The sequence below is a fragment of the Podarcis filfolensis genome (genome assembly GCF_964270895.1).
Source record: "Podarcis filfolensis genome assembly, chromosome: 11".
Classification (NCBI taxonomy): Eukaryota; Metazoa; Chordata; class Lepidosauria; order Squamata; family Lacertidae; genus Podarcis; species Podarcis filfolensis.
Window position 1 is genome coordinate 45,649,084 of NC_139613.1, and position 24,316 is coordinate 45,673,399.

Sequence of the window (24,316 nt, forward strand, 5' to 3'; positions counted from 1 at the left end):
CTGCGATGCTCTGAAATTGCTATGTTAACCATCTTTAAGTATCTTCAGTTCCAAGCATGGATTTCCCAACCATCTGCTACATATTTCCCCATACCCAGGTCAATATCTTGCATTGTTAAGAAAATAACATTTACATTAGAAATATTAATGTTTACATTTCAAAGCACTGCGGTCTGCGCAAACATCCCAAGCCAATGTGTTCCCACCATGTGCACAGTTGATATCTATTTGCTTTTGCACTTTACCAGCCCCCTTGGATGAATAGGGTCCTGGCTTTTGCCCCAGACCACACAACAAAGGAAATTGCATGTAAGTGAAGAAGTAAACACTTGTTATATCAGCCTAGCAATACAGACTCGGTAGCTGGGAAAGAGCTCTTACAAAGACAGAGGTGCAGCAACGAAAAATTCAGTCCGACAGCAAAGGCCAAGATTACTGGCAAGAGCTCCAAGACTTCAGGGGAGCTGCTATGTTGTTTCAGTAAATTTCCCCGCCTCTCTGCCAAGCTTTTAAGCAGGGAGAGGAGGCAGATGAGTAATGGAGTCCATAGGCGATTACCGTGTTTTTCTGTGTATTGGATGAGGTTTTTTGACTCAAAAATTACGTCAAAAAACTGGGGTTGTCCAATACATGGATAGTGGCATAGGGGGAGAAGCGGTGCGCCGCCAGCCAGCTCATTGGTGAGAGCGCAAATTCCCCCGATGCCGCTGCGTGTGGCGGGCGCTCCCTGGATCGTTTCCCGCACAGCGGCATCAGAGGTGGTTGTGCTCCCGGGAGCGCAATGCCGCTGCACGCGGGAAACGATCTAAGGAGTGTTTCTTGCCCGCAACTGCATGGGGGGAGAGGCTAAGCAACTTTGGGCCATCTTCCCTCATTTTCCTAAGATTGAGTCCCCCCAAATAGGGGGTGGTGTTCTTATACAAGGTGGCATCCTATAGACAGAAAAATATGGTATTTCCAGGACCCTGAGGGCAATGGTAGGATCTGCAGAAGCTGGTTGGTTTGCCAGACACATTCTAGTCCCTTCACATTTTCTGTCAGGCCACCAGACACCCAAGTCATTGCATGTAAGGTTATGTATTGCACAAAAAGGCCAGCTGTTCAGCTGTCACAGCATTGCTGACGTGTCTGAGCTTATAATGATTCAGGAGGCACATACATGCGCAGTTAACAGTAGGTAAGTCCTCTCGCATGGAAAAGGGAGAGTCTTTGGCTCCTTTCCCTTCTGCTATTTCCTCCAGTTTGGTGAGCACAAATAGGTCTTGCAGTTACAGAATCATACAATTGTATTCATACAATTTTCACTGTATTCATGCTGCTAACCCAGAAGTGGCTTCAGCTAACACCCCACCGAAGCCAGTGAAATCCTCTTTGAGCCAGTCTTTGGCATCTAAATGCAAGGTCAGATCTAATAGCTCTGTCAGGCTGTGGGAAATCCCAGTAATTTAGTAAACTGCACTTCCAGAGAACTCTGCCTCCATCTTGTCTGGATTGGGCATCACTTTATTACCTTTACTCTCTCTCATTGCTGATCCAAACACGTGTTCAGAAGATTAATACCCTGAGTAAAAAGGAAAAAGTAGATGTTGGAAGCATATTGGTTGAAATAAGCTTGCTGGAGACATTGGACAGCAGCTGATTTTTCCACATTATACTGATTTGGACTAATGTGCCAAATCAGTATAAGATAACATGTCCATATGTTCTTACGCCACAGGGTGTGTCCTCTTTCTTGCATTCATGGCCAGCAGTTAGTTGACCTTTGGTTAAATGGGTTCCTAAAAATATACTGTGTCTCCACACATAGTCCTGAAAAGAATAAATTAAATATTGGATAGGAAGTTAAAAATATATGTTAGAGTACGTAATGATCCGCTGTGATTCTCTAAATTGTGGGCCTTGCTTATGCCTGGTTGTTGTTGTTTTTATTATAGCTTGTGAACTTTTCATCTATATCAGCTAACGTATTCATGGAAGTAGGTGGGTTTGCCGTCAGTTTGCCAGATCTGTGACAGGCAAGAATTGAACTTGTGCAGCTATTCCTGCTAGAGAGAATGTATTAACAGCTGCAGACGTGTCAAAATCCAAGTCCCTTGTTGGGGAGCAATGTTGTAGTGACGAGTCAGATGTACAAGTCTGAGCACCTGATTCCTTAGGATAACGTTGGAAATCTGGTTGGAACAGGTTGGATGGGCAGGTACAGGAAAGAAGATGGGCCTTGTTTGGCCCTGAAGTTTTGGCAGAGAAACATTTATCTAGGGTGGCCAAAAACAACTGATGGGAACCCCAAGTTTAGTTTGAGTACTTGTTGTTTATAAACTCCATTTTCATATCCGTACTTAAAAGAGTGGCCTAGTGAGTTCCGATTAAAATATTTTTATTTTTTACATCATAGTTTATTTTAAGCTGTGTGCGTTGAGCCTTTTTCCTTATAAACACTATCAGGGATAATATTTATGGACAATCATTTGCTATTACAGGCATCGTTTATTTAAATTTTGACTCTGCAGAAGTGTTTTTGCAAGCCAGTGCTTCCTGTTTGCACGGTAGTAAGATGGAACCGTAGCATGACATGGTCACTCTGGCCAAATTTCTAAGTCCTGACCCAATTGGTTTCAAATATGCAAACACTTCTACCTTGCAATAAACTGTTTTTAAAGGGTTTTAGTTTTAGTATCATTTTACATCAATGTTTGTTCCACATGGGGTGCATTTTCCCAGAGGGAGGCTGTCTTTTTGGAGAATGTCACAAGGAAGAGGAAAACAAGCCTTGCAAATTCTCTTGACTCCTTTTCCCCCCAACCTTAAATAAGAGGTCAGGCTGATGGTTTGGAATTGACTGTTACACTTATACTTCCCACTACTAAACAAATAGGAAGTGTCTACAGAGTCGGAATTTGAATAATAAACTACCCCTCCTGTAGCAAGTAATATTAATAAATATTTTCTCAGGTCTTAGGGGAGGAAATAGTGACGTTTTACTTACTTGTTTTTTATTAAATTTCTAGCCTGCTCTTCCAAGGACAGCGAGCAATCCAGTTTACAATTTAAGGCAATGCAATTTAAAATAAAAACATTTAGAGCATCTAAAAACATTTGAAAGCAATACAGTTTAAAATAAAAGCTATTTAAAAAAATGTAGAGCATCTAAAAACATTTTAGAGCAATCATGTATCTTCATAGTTGCTAATTTCAAGGTTGCCATGGTCAGTAGTATCCCATCCAATACCTGGCTAGAAATAGATGTTTTTTTTATTTTCTCCTGAAAGTCAGCAATGAGGGAGGCAGAAGCAGCTCGCCAGGGAGGGCATTCCACAAATGGAAGCAGTCCCTGGTCAATGCCAACTGGGCAGCAGCTACAGGTAGCACTACCAACTGGGCCTCCTACACCCGGAGGTCTCAGGGCGGTTCACAGAAAAAAAATCAGAATATAAAACCACAAAATATATAATAAAAATAAAAACAACGACCCAGTGACCCCCCCCAACACACACAAAACCACATTTTAAAAGGGTGTAAGATGTCAATCAAAGTAAACCAAGGCCCGGTTAAAAAGGAATGTTTTTGCCTGGTGCCTAAAGGTGTATAATGAAGGCGCCAGGCGAACTTCCCTGGGGAGAGCATTCCACAGACGGGAGCCACTGCAGAGAAGTCCCCGTTCTCATGTTGCCACCCTCCGGATCTCTTGCTTGCATTTATAGCTGATAGTGCGGGAAACTTTGCTGTACTACTAGCTCCCCACCCCTCAGACCATTGTAGTGTAAATCCCTCACTTCTGCCCTTGTTAACAAATGACCCTATAACTCTATTAAAAACAGGTGCCACTTTCAAAGTGGCATTTTTTACTTCATTGGATATTTCATTGTGGTCATATAATAAAATGGGAAGTCGTTTGACATTATTTGACTATCAGTTAACTGATGTACCAGTTTTCTGAAAGCCACTTGCTTCCCACAGAGGCCTTCCCTATCTTCCTGGAGAAAGATAGAAATGAGCTCCTTGTTCTGCTTCTCCCTCCAGAATTGGCACCAGCAGCTCTCCAGGCAAGTAAATAGAAATACAGAGTAAGCTGAAAGGGCTACTTTAAAATGCGTTCCAAGTTCCTTTCTAGCGTTGAGTCTGTGAGGTAGGCTTCAAAAAACACCATCATATCCAAATCGGCTTTGATCATGGTGGAATTAAATTAGATACACGCATGCATTCGCACATTGCCACATAGCAGCTTTTCACTGAGTTGGATCCAAACTTACGTTTTTGTGAATGGAAGAGCTTCCATCTGTGTACAGCTTTTGATCCAGCAGAGGGTTCCTATTAATGGAAGGGGAGGGAGAGGCAGTATTTACCAATCCTCCCTACCTCGAATCATTCCCAAGTATCTGCAATAGAAGGTGTGAGGAGCTATAGGAGAAATTGGCATGTCACCTCCGTTCATCCATCAGTGAGAACAAAGTCTAGATCTGGTGGTGTTCTCTGGTTAGAATTTAGTGTTCTTATATAGTCGTACCTTGAAAGCCAAACAGAATGCGTTCCCGAAGTCCATTTGACTTCCAAAACATTCAGTAACCAAGGCTCTGCTTCTGATTGGCTGCAGGAGCTTCCTGCAGCCAATCGGAAACTGCGCCGGACGTTCGGCTTCCAAAAAAGTTCAAAAACCGGAACACTCACTTCCGGCTTTCGATTGTTCGGGAGCCGAAATGTTAAGCAACTAAGCCATTCAAGATCCAAGATACGACTACCACATTTCAGGTTCTCAAAGCAATTGACATGACCTCAACTATGGCACCATTGTAAGAGAGGCTAGTGTTGCTATTTTTGGTTATTAAACATACTTTAAATAACTTGGGTAGGCTAGCATTCTATTTTTAACTTTGGGGTGTGGTGATTTCTGTCTTATTTATATGGGTTCCTTTTTTTAAGGCGTTAACCCTGTCTTTGTGCTTCTTTTTTTTTTTTTTTACCTATTTATTGCATGCTGACCTCATGTTGTAGGACATCGTGGAAGTGCTGTAGGAATTTATAGGGTTGCCTAGAAATGTTTGATCTAAGATAAAATTTGGGTCTTCTTGACTGTCAGTGCCGATTTAGTCCATTCACTGCGCCAGAAAACAGTCTATTTCTCTGTGAAATGGAATTTGAAAGAGTGTTTTACCGAAGAATGAGTCAGGTTTGCATTAACATCATCTTAAATTAAAACATTCATGTGGTTAACTGAAGGAAGTCTTGTTCTGTAGAAGGCTTAGAAGAAAGTACAGGTGTTTTGTGGTAGTGTGAGTACATAAATGAACATGTAACACAAATAAGCTGTCTTCACCTATAGCCAAGCCTAGGTCTAAGAAAATTAAACATGACTGCACAGGAATGTCCTGGCTATTTCATGGCTTGTTTCTTTTCAGAACTCAGACATGTTTTGAGACTTGGTTTGTTCCTCAACTGGCTGGCTGTTTTTGGAAGCAGTTTTGACTTTTAGCAGAAAAACTGAATTCAGTCTTTTGTTAAGCAAGGGAGCTAACTATGCTCAAAGCTGTTTGTAAACTTTTGAGTGTTTATTCAAAATATGCTATTGATGGTTGTTGTTTTTTTTACAACACATTTTCTTTCCCCCGAAAAAACAGGTTGTGAAGATGAGAAAAGAAGTGAGGAAAGTCAGAGTGCTGACAATTCACAAACTAACTAGACATATTGCAAAACTGAAGGCAAAAAAGTAAGCTTAACAATTATTCTTTTTATGGTTTTCTGCAGTCCCAGGGCAACTGGTAGTAGGAGCTGAGGGCTCTTTCTAGCAGGAAAGTGGGCAGCAACCCCTTGCCCCTGCCCCTCTCTGGCCAAAAAATATCCCTCTTGCCATGATGACGTATTTCATCCTGCAGCCTCCCCAGTAGTCCCAAGTCTCCACATTCTTTCATTTTCTATAGCGTGTTTTGGAGTTTCCAGGTCACTTTGGTAGCTAAGCCAATGCACTGTCCAAGCCTGAAATCATGGTTAAGGAATCTCCTCCTTAACCAGGGGCATAGTGTGGGGAGGGCCAGGGCGGCTGTGGCCCTGGGCACAGATTTTTGAAGGGGCACGACGAGGGGCCGCAACCAGGGGTCCTCATCAAGTTTGGAGCAGTGAGAAGGCAAGCCAAGCTGACCTGGTCCAGGCCTTGCGGGCTGGGGCAGCAGCGCCTCCTCCTCCTCGTGGCTGATGAAGGGCCACCAGTGTGTGGCCCAACCCTGAGCCGGCCGAGAGGGAGGAAGGGGGAGGTCTCCTCCTTTGCCAACAGGGCACCTCAGGTCTATCCTCAAATGGCAGCTTTGAACCTCTTTCTTCCTCCCCTCCCCTTGCTTCTTCACCTCACTTGCTGCCGACTCAGACCGCCGTGGCTCAGTTGGTGGTGAGGGCTTGGGCTGGCATGGCTGCCTCTCTCTCCCTCACACACACACACCCCGGGTGCCAGCAGCCCATGCTACACCACTGTCCTGTAGCCAAGCTAAGTCAGACCTTGGATTAGCTGCCATTCTGCACTCATATGATGTGCAAACCATTCCACTATGCTCCCAGTGCAACTTTTGCATTTCCTAACTGCGGATAAGAGATTGCAAAAAAGAAAAGGGAAAAAAAGAACTGCACCAGGCCTTGGTAACTATTACCATGAATTATTTTACAGTGAATAATAACGGAACATAACATATGTAGTATTGCAATATTATTTAAATACCTTCCTCTTTCAGGGGCACGGAAGATGCAGTATTGAAAAACCATAAACGTGCAGAGAGGTTACTGGAAGAAATTCATGCCATGAAGGTAACGCTATGCATATGCCTTTGGATATCTAGTCTACAAACTGCTTAAATTACAAACATCTGTACAGGTCTTTTTTAAAAAAAAAAATCCACTTCAAATAAATTTGTTTCAGATTTTGTATGGACTAGTTTTGGCTGTAAATAGAACATATGGGAGAGCAACAGACCACAAACGTGGTGGGAGACTATTTTTAAATTTATATTTTACTTTTTATTGGTGTAACTGTCAAGGTGCTAGACTAATTTGACTTGTACGTGTTGCCAAGCTAAACTAGCATTTGTTTCCAACAGACCAGTGTGCCTCAATTTTTAATTCCTGAACTGAATGATGACTGTTAAGTGCCTCTGCTGCTCAGAAATGCGATGGACATTTTGGTGGTTGACATCATAGTTCCTAGTCTTCCCACTTGCCAACTCCTTACATTTTTCTGCAATGCTGTCACTGCTCTAATGTGCAAAGCAGTAACTGACAAAATGGATTGAAACCAAAGTATTTTTTCTCTTCTGAAGCCAGGGTATTCATTAGCATTTGCAAGGCTCTTTTACTTCTCTTACACTGACATGCTGAGCCAGTAAATGTCTGGCAGGCTTTTGAATAACAGGTCTTTTTTGTAGCAATGAATAGCTTAATTACAGTCTCTTTTCTTCATACAATATTTATAATTTTAAACGTCAAAGTGCAAGACTGGTCTTTCAAATTAGCCATAAGATTAAGCTGCAGGAATGCTGTTTTGCCCTGCTAATGAATGCATAGTTTACTTTTCTAAACAGGTGAGCTATAGTAATTTTACACAATATGCTGGTTCTTGGAAGTATTTAAGAACTCATTATTAATGAAAAGTAGATTAAACAGCTTACACTTTGGTGCCTATAGAATTGCCTTAAAATGTATACAGCAGTTTTCAAAGCACATAGAAAATGCTCTGGTCTTTGTGATCACCGAAGAAGAAGATAACTTTAAAAGAGGGGAAATAAGGATATGTTATTTTAAGTCTCTCTAAGACAGGCTACAGACAAAAAACAAAATAATAGCAGAACGGGGTTGGATCCAGAATTTTGCTTAGCAGAGTTTTACTGGCACTGGAAGGAAGAAGTGATTTTAGTTTATTTGTCCTTTTCTCCGACAACCCCTATACCTCCTGAAAACTGTTGCATAGGGTTGGAGACCTGCAGGAGCTCTAGAGACAGCATGGCAATAGGGGAAGTCAGTGGAAATCCTCTTCCGTTCCTCGGGACAGAACCAGAACCCAATGCCTTCTATGAATGAACTCTTCCATTGAAGAAATAGCCACTCTGGATCCAACCCTTTGTCATTTAGCTATCTTGCCCTTTCTTCATTCCATCAAAAATGAAGGCTTTTGGTATCTGTGGAATTGCAGGGCACAGCTATGTTTTTGGACAAGCAAACGGACTTGCATTACAGAAACTTGATGGTGTGTTTCAGATATCCAGTTCCCTGCAGAAACCAGAAATACTGATTACCTGTACCATTAATACAGTGGTACCACGGGTTAAGTACTTAATTTGTTCCGGAGGTCCGTTCTTAACCTGAAACTGTTCTTAACCTGAAGCACCACTTTAGCTAATGGGGCCTCCTGCTGCTGCCACGCCACCGGAGCACAATTTCTGTTCTCATCCTGAAGCAAAGTTCTTAACCTGAAGCACTATTTCTGGGTTAGCGGAGTCTGTAACCTGAAGCGTATGTAACCTGAAGCGTATGTAACCCCTGGTACCACTGAATTGGAATTTCAGCATGTTGCTGTCCTTGAAATGGGTCAAGCCTTTGAAACTTTGAAGCACTCCTAAAGTGAACCGTTGCAAGCTTGCATTTGGAGCACTTGCAGAATGCTTAGAGGACACACACAAAGCAGCCCTTGCCAAGATTGTCAACCTCCTTTCCCTGCTCCAAGGTCTGGAAACTTTCCTTGGCGAAAGGAGGGAAAGTGGCTGAGGCATTGAGTGCGCCTTGGGCTCCTCAGGTTGTCTTCTCCTGCTGTTGATGGGACTGAGACTACCAGCCCCAAAGCGCCCTAAAAGGCTTCTTTGTTTGTGGAAATTATGTGTAAAGTTTGTTTCCTACCAGTATTCTTGGACTTGGGGTCCAGTATCATCCCTGGCAGGAAAACACTCTCTGCCGTGGCCTGTGAAGCATCCAGTTCTGCTGTCGTCTTCTTGTGCCTATAGTGCATTTCAGAGTTTGGGGGCAGTTCACGGGATTGAAGGGATTGCTTGCTTCGATCCTGGTTGCAAACATTCAAGCAGAGGCTCTCACATTTTACAATGAACTTTGCCCGAAAGATTCTATAACTCCTACTGTCAAGCTCAGGCATAGGCAAACTCGGGCCCTCCAGATGTTTGGGACTACAGTTCCCATCATCCCTGACCACTAGTCCTGTTAGCTAGGGATGATGGGAATTGTAGTCCCAAACATCTGGAGGGCCCGAGTTTGCCTATGCCTGGTCAAGCTTTTCTCTAGGTGAAGTTCATTATGTTTGTACCTCTTTCATATGTAAACATGAAGTTTCTTTGCGAAACAGATTTCGAAATGGATTCAAGGGCAAAAACAGCTTCAGCTTGGAAAAAAAACCATTTCTATTTTGCAACGTAACTTGCATTATATAAAATTTGAAATACAGACCGCTGTGTGTCGAGCACTCTTAATCTCATGTCATGTTGGGCTGTGAGTTTACCTGTTTTTTTATTTTAATGTAAAATACTTTTTGGGGTTAAAACATTCTGCTAGGTGCTAACAGTTACATATGAAGAATTGTTCAGTAGTCACTGTGTATGGTACCCGATAAGATTTAGGCACTTGCACTTGAAAAATGAATACCAGCCAGAGGATGGTATGTATTTGATGGAACTTGAGAAGTCCTGTCGCTAACTGTTAAAAAGATTAAAGTTTTTCTCTATGGCAGGTTTGTTCTTACGACATCAGTGTGGTCTGGTCCAAGGGGCTTTCCCCCTTGATATTTGCACTTTATATTTATTAAAAGAGGACTAATAGGCATATGTAGTAATCAGATGATTCAGAAATCCCAAACATTCCAAACTCAAAAGCTAGAAATATCCTCTTTGCAGGCAAACAACATTGGTTAAAAATTCTAGCTACGTGGATGAAAAAACTGGGTTAATTGTTTGCAGGAGTTCGTGAAGCTATTGGAACAGAAAACTGTTTTTAGATTCTTCAGGCTTCATTTTGCCAGAACTGTATAAAACATTTATTTTAAAATACAGGAAAGAGACAAAGAACGCTATGAACCTTGCTAGTTCTTCCTCTGTGCGTGATTTATTTTATGAATGTCCAAACTGGACATATAAGATGTATTTGTAGAAAAAGAGGGTGGATTACAATAATACTATTATTTGGCCTTCATTGATTCAATTTATCCTATTTCACAAAATATTTATATCACATGACATGTTACAAGTTTTTATGTAAACCCATGTCACTGTTCTGAAATGAGCATTCTGGGCCAGTGTAACAGAGCTGAGGTGATGCCCAGCTAATCCCTACTCACGGTAGACCCATTGAAATCAGTGGACTTAAGTTACTTAAGTTCATTGATTTCCATGGATCTGCTGATATTGTGTATTAGTTGAATGTTGCCTATGATCCGCAAACCCTAATTAAGAAATTTGGAACTTGCCATAAGATTCCATGGTCCTGGCAAGGAACAAATTCCCTCTTCCTGCCTTAACAGCAGTTAAGGCGCACATCAGTATCAACACAGCTGACCATTAAAGCTAAAGAAATTTCAAGAATAATCTGCCTCCTATGGTTCAAAGTTAGGTATGAATTTGTCTGCAAATACAGTGGTACCTTGGTTCTCAAACACCTTGATACTCAAACAACTTGGAACCCAAACACTGCAAACCCGGAAGTAAGTGTTCCAGTTTATGAACTTTTTTCCAGAAGCTGAACGTGCTCTGTTTTGATTATTCTTCCGTTTTGAGTGACACATCTGTCGGTTTTGAGTGCCACACTTCCATTTTGAGTGTTATGCTGAGGTCTGTCTGGTTTTGCTATTTATTTTGCGTTTTTGTTTTTGCTGCTTTTTTGTGACTGTGTGGAACCCAGTTCAGCTACTGATTGATTGTGTGGCTGCAGTACATTGTTCATTGCTTTCATTTTATGCATCAGTGGTCTCGTTAGATAGTAAAATTCATGTTAAGTTGCTGTTTTAGGGGTTGTTTCTAAAAGTCTGGAATGGCTTAATCCATTTTGCATTACTTTCTATGGAAAAGCTTGCTTTGGTTTTGGAACGGACTTCTGGAACGGATTAAGTTTGAGAACCAAGGTACCACTGTATGGACCTTATAGATATAAACAATTTTCTAGATAAATTTGTATATTTGTTTGTGTATCAGCAATAGTTCTTTGGAATTGTTTGAGTGTATTTCTTCAAAGTGTGGTGGCAAATGACAGCGCATTGATCAAGTTGCCCTGTTCATTAGCTACACCTTGGATAATAGTTTACTTTCGCCACAGAGGAAGTGGGGAAATCCTTCAACAGGAAGGAAATGGGACTGAGCTGTTATGGCCAGCTCTGAACAGCAGGGTAAAGGTAAAGGACCCTGACAGTTAAGTTTAGTCACGAACGACTCTGGGTTGTGGCACTCATCTCGCTTTCAGGCCAAGGGAGCCGACGTTTGTCCACTCCGCAGACAGTATTTCCAGGTCACATGGCCAGCATGACTAAGCCGCTTCTGGCGCAACAGAACACCAAAACCAGAGCAGCACACGGAAATGCAGTTTACCTTCCCACCAGAGTGATACCTATTTATCTACTTGTACTTTCTGGCGTGCTTTCGAACTGGTAGGTTGGCAGGAGCTGAGTCAGTTTACTATCATTAATTTCTGAAATAATCACCACGCATCATTTACCAAAACTGGATATATCTTCTCGCATACTCTTTCATCCTCAAGTCGTTTGTTCTTCCATAAGAGAATCAAGTCTTTAGGGATCAGCTGCCAGACAGGTGTAGTAAGTTATGTTGAAATGCTATCAGTCAGAGTGCTATTCGAGGATGTCAGGTACAAACACTTAAGAATAATACGATGACTGTTTGGGGATAGTACCTGAAGAAAAATACCCAAAGAGGCAAGGCCACCCTTGGCATTTAATCGAGGTGTGATCACTCACTCCTTGTTCTGTTCGTTGTCTCCACTCCCATCGATTTACTGCCTCCAGGACTGCCTTCCCCCACCAACAGCCTGTTAATCTTTAAAAAAAGGCATTGTACATATTCAGAAAACAAAGTACTGCCTTGCTTTCACAATACAGTGGTACCTTGGTTCTCAAACTTAATCTGTTCCGGGAGCCCATTTGACTCCCGAAATGGTTTCAAAAACCAAGGCATGGCTTCCTTCACTCAATCGGAAGCCATATCGGACTTCATCTTCCGAAAAATGTTCGCAAACCGGAACACAAACTTCTGGGTTTGCAGCATTTGGGAGCCAATTTGTTGGGGAGCCAAGCTGTATAGTTTCCTTGCAACTCCCTGGCCTGCTTTAGAATGGCTGCAGTTGTACATGTATGCATGTTCACTTTTTGTGCCTATAATGTGATACATGCAAGACAAAGAAAGATATGGAAGAGAGTTGCATTTTTAAAAAATGTTTCTGGAATGAGTCGCAAGCTTGGGGGGTGTATTTGCGTGCTTCTCTCCTCCCAGCGAGATGCATACATTCCTGGCATGAAGGCGCTTCCTTCTGTGTGTGAAGTTGCCACAAGTTGCCTTTTTTCTATATGTGAGCTGCTGCAGCAGGATGGCAAATTATAAGCAGATTAGAATGGCTATGGCAGCTTGAACTTTTGCTATGTGCAAGGAAGAGTATTAATATCACACAAGAGAAAAACAAATGCCTTCAAGATGAAATTTTTATGCTCCACATTGTCTCTTCTGAAGTCAGTTCAGGGAGCAGGGTCATAAATAATGTTTGTTTTTCTTAATTATTGGGTAATGACAGCCAATACAATCCAAAACAGCTTAATGGCTTGCCTTGTGTCCAAAATGGAATTTTTAAAATCTGCTCTGTGTTCCGACTACTTTTGCTGCTTTTCTCTTCTCTCTGGTTGAATCTCAACCATTTTAAGCATTCTTGCGGTTGTTTTTCAATGCCTGTGCCATGTTGGTAAATATGATTGCAAGAAAATGGCTTCATTTACCGTATTTTTCGCACCATAGGACGCACTTTTTCCCTCCTAAAAAGCAAGTGAAAATGTGTGTGCGTCCTATGGAGCGAATGCAGGCTTTCACTGAAGCCTGGAAAGTGAGAGGGGTCGGTGCGCACCGACCCTTCTCGCTCTCAAGGCTTCAGAAAGCTATCCGCTAGCCGTGGGAGACCCAGCTCTCCCACGGCTAGCGGGGCGCTGCATTAATCCCGAAGCTTGGGGCGTGCGGAGCTCAGCGCGCCCCAAGCTTCTGGGTGCCGGCAAGGTCTCCGCTAGCCGTCTAGACCTTGCCGGCACCCAGAAGCTTGGGGCGCGCTGAGCTCCGCAGCCCCAAGCTTCGGGATTAGCGCTCCGCTAGCCGTGTCTAGGCTGCGGATAGCAGCCTGCTTCCCGGAGCGTCGGGCGCCCTGAAAGCAGAGCGCCCGGCGCTTAGGGAACACATCCGCAGCCTAGGCAACCCTGCGGGAGGTCCCGCAGGGATGTCTAGGCTGCGGATAGCAGCCTGCTTCCCGGAGCGTCGGGCGCCCTGAAAGCAGAGCGCCCGGCGCTTCGGGAACACATCCGCAGCCTAGGCAACCCTGCGGGAGGTCCCGCAGGGATGTCTAGGCTGCGGATAGCAGCCTGCTTCCCGGAGCGTCGGGCGCCCTGAAAGCAGAGCGCCCGGTGCTTCGGAAACACATCCGCAGCCTAGGCAACCCTGCGGGAGGTCCCGCAGGGATGTCTAGGCTGCGGATAGCAGCCTGCTTCCCGGAGCGTCGGGCGCCCTGAAAGCAGAGCGCCCGGCGCTTCGGGAACACATCCGCAGCCTAGGCAACCCTGCGGGAGGTCCCGCAGGGATGTCTAGGCTGCGGATAGCAGCCTGCTTCCTGGAGCGTCGGGCGCCCTGAAAGCAGAGCGCCCGGCGCTTCGGGAACACATCCGCAGGGTGGGGAGCCCTGCAGGAGTTCCCCGCAAGGCTCCCCACGCTGCGGATAGCAGCCTGCCGCCCGGCGGGCGGGGCGCCCTGAATCAGAGCGCCCCTCGCGCCGGGCAGACATCCGCAGGGTGGGGAGCCCTGCAGGAGTTCCCCGCAAGGCTCCCCAAGCTGCGGATAGCAGCCTGCCGCCCGGTGGGCGGGGCGCCCTGAATCAGAGCGCCCCTCGCGCCGGGCAGACATCCGCAGGGTGGGGAGCCCTGCAGGAGTTCCCCGCAAGGCTCCCCAAGCTGCGGATAGCAGCCTGCCGCCTGGCGGGCGGGGCGCCCTGAATCAGAGCGCCCCTCGCGCCGGGCAGACATCCGCAGGGTGGGGAGCCCTGCAGGAGTTCCCCGCAAGGCTCCCCAAGCTGCGGATAGCAGCCTGCCGCCCGGCGGGCGGGGCGCCCTGAATCAGAGCGCCCCTCGCGCCGGGCAGACATCCGCAGGGTGGGGAGCCCTGCAGGAGTTCCCCGCAAGGCTCCCCAAGCTGCGGATAGCAGCCTGCCGCCCGGCGGGCGGGGCGCCCTGAATCAGAGCGCCCCGCGCGCCAGGCAGACATCAGCCAGCCCCACAAGCTCGGGGGACAGCAGGGAGGCGCAGCGCCACTATCCCGCTGTTCCTTGACCTGGTTCGGTTTCCCTGACCTGCTTTTGGGGGGGAAATAAAGGGAAAAATTTTTTCCTTTATTTCCCCCCAAAAAAACTAGGTGCGCCCTATGGTCCGGTGCGTCCAATCGTGCGAAAAATACGGTATATATTTAATAAGTACTTCTTGAACTTGAATTCTAAATTTGCTACCAAGTGGAGTTTAGTGTTTGCCTGAAGAATTTATAAAGCAAAAAAGGAGATAGAACTATGTACTGCCTGTGAATTTACAGCTGGGTTTTCAAGTGAAGGATTTTCTCTACTTCACTTTTACAAAGTGGCATGAATATTTCATAGAATGTACTTGTAAGAGCAGTGGCTAGCTAAATTACAGTTATACCTATGCCAGTGAAATACCATAACATTTAAATTTTAGGACTTCCAACTGTAATACCATTTTCTGCCAGAAAGGGTTTTAGTGGACTGTTCAAGTTCTAGGTCATGATGAGTATAGATTGGCTTTACCTGCAGCCAATCGGAAGCCGTGGAAGTCCTGTTGGACATTCGGGTTCCAAATAACTTTCACAAACTTTCACCCACTTCCTGGTTTGCAGCATTCGGAAGCCAAAATGTCGTGAGTACCAAGGCGTTCAGGATCCAAGGTACAACTGTATTTGAAAATTAAAGAGAAAACTGCTTATGGTGATAGTTACTACCTAAGTACATGCCCACATATCAAAACTAGGAAAGCTTATTCTTGCTTTAATCCTGATATTGCTTATAATTGAAATTTGATTTTGACTTTGGGGAAGGTGATGTGGAACACATTTCAAGGAAAAATTAGAGGATACTATCCCAAGCGAATGCTGACATACACAACTGAAGAATTGCTAAGGAAATGGAATGTTCAAACATTGCAATTTTGGTTTTTGTGATTGCCCCACTGAATGATGTTATGACCCAGCTTTTTCCTTTTGTCCAACTTGGTTTTTGTAGCATCGATAACCAAAATACTTTCTGCAGTAGCTTGCAAAGAGCAGTTTGGAGAGCGACTGCTTTTTAAATCACCACAAAATTACGGTCTTGCAAACGAATGTTTTCATCCTAGAGGAAAGACGGTTAATTATATTTCCTATATGTGACTACTGACTTGAATGGGAACCATGGGGCTGAAACCATTCCTCTAGTTACACTGTCTAAAATGCGCATATCATAGTTTCCAGGTTAAACTTTAAGCTGAAGTCATTGCTTCCATTTTGTCTTGGAAGCCTTTTAAAATCATGAAAATAAGTTTAGGAACATGTCACTGCATTTGAAAAGTTAACTGTGCCAGCACTTTTGTACTTATCTGAATCGTATCTCACTGATTTTGTTGGTGCTTTTCCCAAATTCAACAACTTCAACAACAACAACAGTGACATTTTATTACAGTCATAGACCAGCATAAGGAAAGAGGGGTACAATCATTTAAAATCATATAAAATCTAAAAAACAAAACAAAACACTAAAAGGAGTTAAAACAGAATATATATATATATAAGTCCAAAAGAAGCTAAGAAAGTCTAAAAGAAGGGTTAGGAACATCAGACAATAGTGAAAGAGTGCAAAAGGCTAGTATATATAAGACCACAGATATCAGTCTACAGAGCACTCCAAGTAAGTATTAACAGAATTACAGTCTTAAATCTATATGTGAGCCAGTAGAGTTTAGTTTAAAAGGAAGCATTATCCAAAGGGGTTATTTTAGGGATTCTAAGGGCATATGCATGCCCAAGGCCTTTTTAAAAATAAATGAATGTGGTTTTTTGTATAATTTTAACAACATACCTTTGTTGTTGTTAACAACTGCATTTAACAACTGCATTAGTTGTTGGTTTTGAAGAAAGACTAGTTCAACTCTGAAGGTTGCAGCCAAGTAAGACTCACTGAAATGAATGAACCAAAGATAGTCATTTATTTCAGTGGGGCTACTCTGAGTAACATTGAATACAACCTCCAGTTTTTATAAAGGAATTATGTTTATTTGGATTCTTGTCATTATTTGGAATGGTATTGTGGCTGAATTTAAGTGAGTGGGGATTCTTAGCAGCAGAAGATAAATTTGTGTCGATTTAGTACATTGAAATAATGTCACTGTTATTGGTAAAAATACCAGTGCATGAGTTTACTTCAAGATTGAATTTTGTCTTAAATTTTATGTACTTGTAGACTATTTTATATTTTATGAAACTTTGATAAATAACAGCTCTTGTCAACAGAGCAAAGTGTTTTAGTAGCCTGCCCACATCTGTCTACTTTGTGTGTAAAGATATTTGTGGGTTTCTTTTCTTTACACCTGTAGACTAAGATTTCCCTGGGCCATAGGGTTGCATTCCTTACCACAGGAGTTGGAAAACTCCACCCGGCAGCCCTAACTAGGCTCATCATGAGCCCCATTTGGTCTGCGAGGTAGTTTTCTCCAGACCACCCCCCCAATACTTAATGTCCTTTTTGACATCATCTGCGGGACAGGTAGTGACAAAACTGCCAAGGAGCAGTCAGTAGCCTTAAGGTGCCCTTCACAAGGCTGCCAATCAGCCTGTCAAGAACTCTGCAGCATAGCTGGCCCCTGCCAAAAGTGAGGCTTGAAGTCATTGCCAGTCAGCTGTAAGGTACTGAATTTAACCTGGCTAGGATGGTTGTACCGTGGAGTTCCCGATGGAGAACTCAGTATTGCAGCTGCCCCTGTTGAAAACGTGGCTTGAGGTCTGCTGCCACCAGCTGATCGACACTGACTTCAACCCCTAGGGATTGGTTGTGTGCTCCTTGAATTCCAGCCACCAAGGAAAGATTGTGATGTCGGGGGATGGGCAAGTGGGCATCCCTTCTGGACATGGGGGGAACCCTGGATCTAGCTTACCAGCTAGAAAAGGTCCCACCTTGCCTTATCCATTCTGTCACTACTTGCCTAAGCTGGTCATTCTCATTTTACAGAGAAGCTTGGAAACATAACCAGAGAGATTGTGACTTGGCTCAGCCGGCTCTGTTTGAGTTGTGATTTTAGGCCAGGTCCACTGCACAACTTTATCAGTTACACGCTATTTATGTGACATCACACAAGATGCATGCTCAATTCTTCTTTGTTAATTCAGTGTTGGCCTTAAATATAAACTTGGAGATACAGTTGTACCTTAGAAGTCGAATGGAATCCGTTCTGGAAGTTTGCAACGGACGTTTGGGTTCCAAAGAATGTTCGCAAGCCAGAAGAATCACTTCCAGGTTTGCGGCGTTCAGGACCCAAAACGTTTGACTCGCAAGTCGTTCGAGATTCAAGATACAACTGTAGTGGGTATCAAGTTCAAATTAGTCTTAACTGATGATTCTTCCTTTAGGTTAGGTGGAGGTGCTGTTGGAACTCCTTGTGGGTCAAGTTTATTGTAAAGCTAGTAAGTGGGGTGGGTGTGTTTTTCCTCCAAAGGCATGAGGATGTTTTTCCCCAGTTGGCGTCAAAACTTCAAATGACATTCCCATCTGCAAAACCTGGTGTGAATTTGACCACAGTAGCTATCAGACGGCTGGAACTTTCATCACCTTGCTATGACCAAAAGGGGAAAAAATCCCCTTGCTGTTTTAAATTTGCAATGCCAGATGTGATGTGTTACTTGCATTTCTTACCAACAACCAGACAATAAACAACAAGTTTTAAAATAGAATACTGGAATGAAAGTCACAAACTGAATTAGCCTAAGCCATTCTCCATATTGTAGCGTATTGTGGAAGAATTAAGAACATTTTAAATGATACTCGGTGAACTGCATGTTCAATCCACTGCTCAACCCATTACTTGAATTATGTCTTGTATGGAGTTGCCAAGATACAGAAGTACGTCAGGGTACCATAGGAGCCAACTCCCAGGGGCTGTGGGGGCTTTGACCCCCACAATGAAATATTTGGGGGGGCGGACCCCCACAAAGTTGATGGGCATTCTCATTCAAATGGTGTGTGTGCACTGTATCATGTGATCGATTATGCAGGGTGGGGCTTACCTGCCCCCCCCCATATTTTATTCAGGTTGGCACCCCTGCATTGTACAGAACATCACTAAAGAATGTAATGCCTTATGTCAGTTAGAAATCATTTACATTTCCAGGGTGACCCGAAGTGGAAGCTGTGTGGATTGTTTTTTCTAAATATAGACGATTCAAATGCAGATTCTAATTTTGAATTTCATATCCAGTGGTACCTTGGTTCTCGAACGTAATCCATTCCAAAAGTCCATTTGACTTCCGAAACATTCAAAATCCAAGGTGCTGCTTCTGATTGGCGCCGGTGCCCAAGGAAACAATAGCCGACAGCCACATCGGATGTTTGGCTGCCAAAGAACATTTGGAAACCAGAACACTTACTTCTGGGTTTTTGGCATGTGGGAGCCAAAATGGTTCAAGCACCAAGGCGTTCAAGACCAAGGTTCCACTGTATTTTCAAAATAAGCATGCATACTACCTGTTAAACCAGCTGCTGTTACTCTGTATTGTAACTCTACCTCATAACTGTACATTGTATCTCTACCTAGTGTAGCCATTTACACATCACCACAAAAAAAGGGGAATTGCAACAAAATAAGGCTATTGTTGCCAACGTGCTCCGAAAGAAAACTGTACAGGAGGTGGAGAACTGTAAATGCCGAGTGGTTGAAATTTGGGGATATTGTTTACTGCACTATGCAGCTGGCGTTATCCTAGAAGGGCTGTGTTATAGGTCAACTTGTGTGTATGTGGTGGATTTGTTTTATTTTATTAACATATGAAATCGAGCATAAAACAAAACCATCACAGAAAACAGATATGAAATATCAAAGCAGAAACAAGAAGAAGGCCAGAGACCTCAGTAATGCCTTCCAGATTTTTGGTATAATAGGAATTACAATGAGTCTATATATTTAAAAAAAAAATTAAACACCATTAACATAGATATCTCTTATTTTTCAAGAGGGATGAGCTGCATTTCCAGTTAGATTTTAATCTAAATTAGATTTTAATCCTGTTTTGTCAAAAAGCGGAAATGAAAGCCTTTAGCTAACTCTATTTCTCTCTCTCTTTTCCCCCCACAGGAGATAAAGCTTGACCACGTTACCAAATTAGCACTCGAAAGAGAAATTAATTTTGAGATTGTTTGCAAAAAGGTAGGATTCTTTGTACATTTGTGTTAAGTCATCATGTAAACATGCTTGCAGGAAAGAACCCACTTTTGACCTGAGCAAATATATTTACAGTGGTACCTCATGTTACATACTTAATCTGTTCTGGAGGTCCGTTCGTAACCGGAAACCGCTCGTAACATGAGGCGCGCTTTCATTAATGGCGCCTCCCGCTGCTGCCGCGCCTCTGGAGCACAACTTCCACTTGCATCCCGGGGCAAAGTTTGCAACAAGGAGCATCTACTTCCAGGTTAGCGGAGCGCATAACCCAAAGCTTTCGTAAGGGGGACGGTACGTAACCCAAGGTACCACTGTACAGCCATCCCAAAGGTTTGTCACAGGGTTTCATGTTATGTTGGTGCTGATGGCATATGTCATTGTAGATCCTTCAGAGCACTTTCCTAATGTTCTGACTTTTCAACAACAAAGGCATGTGTAGATGCCTGCTTTGGTCATGATGGATGCCTTGATGAGATTTCTGCTCTCAGTTGCAAATGTCTCTGTCCTTCGTATTTTTTCCATGCACTGGAAGTTTAGAAGGAAAAAAGCTCCATACATATCTCATGGAGATACTTTACAGGTGTCTATTTAGATTGTCAGCACTTTTGCTTTTGAGATGGGAGGTGAGCTGGGGGATAGGACTCTAGATGTTTTTGTAAGCACTTTACAGCTGATCTGCATTGTCCTATTTTATTTATAAACTAGCATCTCTATACGGATGCCAAAATAAATTGTATTTCAAATATCATCTCTGGTGCAGTTGATTACATAGGTTTTAGGTCTATGTCTATCCAAGAAAGAGGGCAAAAGTTGCTGGCTGGCATTTTGAGATACATTTTCCAGATTTTACATTGGGTGACATTCAACCCTGTCAGACACTTGCACAATGGACTTCTGTTCAAACAATTGGGATTCTCTCTTCTCCTTGAAGCCCTTCATATGTCCCCAAAATCTGCTGCAGAGACTTGGGGGAAATCCCATTTGTTCCTTTGGAGAAGAAGTCCCATCATGTTAGCTGGTGCGACATTGGACCTTGCTCGTTTTTTTTCCAGGGATTGTTTTTTCCAGGGAAAAAAGGATTCAGCTGCAAGTTCATCATTTGCAATGAAAACCTTTGTGTTGTAGGTTTGTATTTGCTTGAAATGGTCAGCATTTGTTTTAAATATTGTATATTTCCTATGGTCAACGGATAACTTAATAGCAAGGATATCTTATCGCAGGATGGAGCAATTTATTTATTATTGAGATCCTTCTTGTTAGTTAATGCATATAGTTAGAAAGAGGCAAACTTCTTGTGCCTGCCAGGGTCCAGCTTACAGCTGTCTTTGAAAGGGGGAGTTCTCAGATTTCTACCAATGCCCTAGCTTTCCTTTCAAACTTTGCCAAAGCAGAATGAGCCGATGTAGGCAGATTTGCTTACTCTGTGTAATATAATTTAAGCATGTAATGTGAGTCTCTTTGGCGGAATTTCTGTTTCTAGCAAAACCACAACATACATACAATTCACCAATATGGTAGTTTAGGGTTTGTTGTGATCTCTTTTTGTTGTCGTTGGTTGATGTTTTAAAAGGAAAAACCAGTTTATTAATGCAAGGTACAGGAAGCAATGGCATTTCTCCTTCCGGTGCTGCTCAGTGCATACATACATTAAAAGGAAGCGGAAATTATTTTCAACGCTTGGGGAAGATGAAGAATTAGAACGTAGAATTGAGTATGTTTAAGTGGAACAGCGGATTGTGGTCAACCTAGCACAAAGTTGGCCACAATGTTCTCCACTCTCCTCCCCCATGTGCCCCCTAAATCTGTTCTGGAAGTTCCCTCAAGCCCTCGGAGCAGATTTCGGGATGGTTTAGGGCATGTCCTGGGGGAGGGGGGAACCCCATTGTGCTAGTGCTGATCATTGCGTCAAATATTTGTGGGGTGGGGAGTCTGCTTTAGAGAAGTATACAAAGGGAGAGTTTCTCTCATGTGCCCCTCAGTAATGGGGAACCTGTGGCCCACAGGCCTTATTAAGCGGGCCAGGCTTCTCTGTTTGGGTCGTGAGGCCGTTTCAGCTAAGTCACACCCACCTGTACTATACCTGACGTCATAGATATATGAAATAAGGTACAGAGCAGGAATTGGGGCTTGTCAGCACCAGCAGCCTATACTGCTCAACACTCAGCTGTGCACTGGGCTTTAGAAGTTGCAAAACACCGACAATCAGCTTATTGGCAATGTCTGCAAAGTACCGTTCTTCAGCCGTGTGGTTTGATTTGAGACCACACAGACAAAGGGAAACGGGTCATCTGATGATACTGTGATATCAGGTGACTGACAGGTGGATGGCTCCGCCCACCTGTCAGACAGGGCACCTAGTGGAGAGGAGAGAAGACTCCAGCCCACAGACCAGACCTAGTTCTCCCTCCCTCCATTGCGGTGATCTTACAAGGAGACCATTTCTCCATCATCAAAAGTGTAAAGGCAAGAGTTTTCTTGGTCCAGATGTGGAACAGTCTGCCTCGACCATCGCTTTTTTGTATTTTTTTGGAAGATAGGTGAAAACAGGTCTTTTCCCCAATATATATGTGCCAATAGATTGTCAGTTATTTGGGACTCAGTATAACTTTGGCAAGCTTTTATGGCTAATGATTGAATAGTATTTTATTGGTAATACTGTTACTGTGTTCTTTGTGAGCCATTTATACACTTCAAAAATAAATTAATAATTAAAAAAAATACTTAAGCAATGCATGGGATGGAATGCATGGGAAAGCCCGTTGCTTTTATGCAGTGTGCATTACAGCCACTTGAAATTTGATTCAGAAGTTTTGGAATCCAAATCATGATGTTTCTCTGCTGGCTCAAGGCCATTCACTTTGAAAACGTTATGTTTCCTTCATGCTAATTATACATTTATGTTGCTTGATAGAAGATGCTGGCATTTGTTACGACATTAATAACAGAACACATAATTACTTACTTGGATTTTTAACATTCTTTGCCTTATTTAAAAATTCTGTGTGCAGTCCTTAAGCCAAGAAGAAACAAACTTCTGTGAAATCTCTGCTGTCATTTTTAGCTAAATAAGTCTTGGTATTTGTTGGTGACATCTTATACTTAATGTGTACTTTGTAGGAAGTGAGTGCTTGGGATTCTGTCAACATGCATCTCATCCTAAAGTCAAAAGATACATGTGGTGAGCAGGTGTCATTGCTTTTGTGATCTGCACATCTTCAGGGCCAGACCTTATACTAAGATATCCCAAATTACTGCAGTGGGGTAGCCCTGTTAGTCTCTTGCTGCAAAAAACAACCAAACCCCAGACTGTTGTAGCCCCTTAAAGGCCCTTATGGCATTATCTTTTGTGAATTCAAACCCACCTTGTCAGATCACTCTGCTCAGTAGGGCTTTTCGAGTAGGTTAAAGGCTGCTCGGAGTTCCCTGGACACGAATGCAGTAAGAAGCAAGTTTAATGTTTCTTCATAAGGCACAAGATAAGATACCCTAGGAATAACCTTTATAGAGCCTGAACAGTCCCCTGATTCTGTCTGAAATGGAATTGACTGTGGGTGTTTAAAAACCACTGTTTCCTGATAAATTTCCATGGCAAACAGATCCTAACTTCAAACACAAATGGTTGTGGTTACTCTTAAGAACATTGGCGATGTGGGAATGTTTCATGAAGGTGTAAGATTTGTCTCCCTGTGACTAACTCTGTTCCTGTAATGCAGATGATTCAGCCTTGTGGTCTTCAAAAGATTTGTACGTTTGAACTATGTTCTTAAATATTTTCACAGCCTTAAGAATTTGTTGTCTAGCTTAACGTCTCCTTGGTGCCAAAGGTACACTGTCTGCCCGGTGATTTTGGCTTTTGAACGGAAATGAACTAGCTCAAAAACGGTTTCAAGAGTTAATATCCAGTCCTGGTGCCCGACAGTGTATTTTTCCTGTTGGTCTACCTCTAAACACTGTGCAAAAGCATAATGGATAGTTTCCATGTGTACTATAGCCTGCCAAATGGCTTTCCCCATCGCATAGATTATTTCTTCACCACCAGGAGCCTGGGGAAAATTTCAGTGAGAACAATCCATTTAATGGGGTTTTCTGTGGCCACCATACAGAACAGCTGCTACAAATAAGCTGTTTAATGGAGCTTTGCAATGGCAATGCAATTCTGAGACCCTGAGAATCCTGAGAAATGAAGGGTCCCCTCCGCTCCTAACTACAGAGGAAGTGAGTTCAGTTCCTAAATCAACGTCTTACGAATTTTGTCTCATACACTAGTCCAAAATCCTGCCTCATTGTTGAGTCTCCTACTGATGCAAGGCATGCACTTCATACAAGGAGTATGGGCAGCAGAGATCTGGATGAGATCAGTGGCTACAGTCACTGTGGGAAAGACTTTAAAATATTTTTGTTTTGTTTGGCATTTTAACATCTATGAATAAGCGAGCCTAGGATAATTGTTATCCACTATGCAGTTGACTTTTTATTTTATGTTACATTTTTAATGCTATAGCATCAGAAGGAACTTTTAAGCTAAGATTGAGAAGTGAAAAGAAATGCAGCCTATACATACAGTGGAACCTCTACTTATGGACATAATCAGTTTGGAGGTCCATCCGTAAGTCGATGCAGTTCGCTGGTAGAAGCGCCGTT

General features: G+C 43.1%; 1 protein-coding gene across 2 annotated transcripts in view; it reads left to right on the top strand.

The window, feature by feature from the left end:
* Positions 1 to 24,316, top strand: part of SRFBP1 (serum response factor binding protein 1) — a 44,034-nt gene that overhangs the window by 13,302 nt on the left and 6,416 nt on the right. For both annotated transcript variants that reach the window (XM_083577054.1, XM_083577055.1), the window contains exons 2-4: positions 5,613 to 5,701; positions 6,711 to 6,783; positions 19,589 to 19,660. In XM_083577054.1, coding sequence (XP_083433180.1) covers positions 5,613 to 5,701; positions 6,711 to 6,783; positions 19,589 to 19,660 — 234 coding nt within the window. The remainder of the gene's footprint in view (positions 1 to 5,612; positions 5,702 to 6,710; positions 6,784 to 19,588; positions 19,661 to 24,316) is intronic.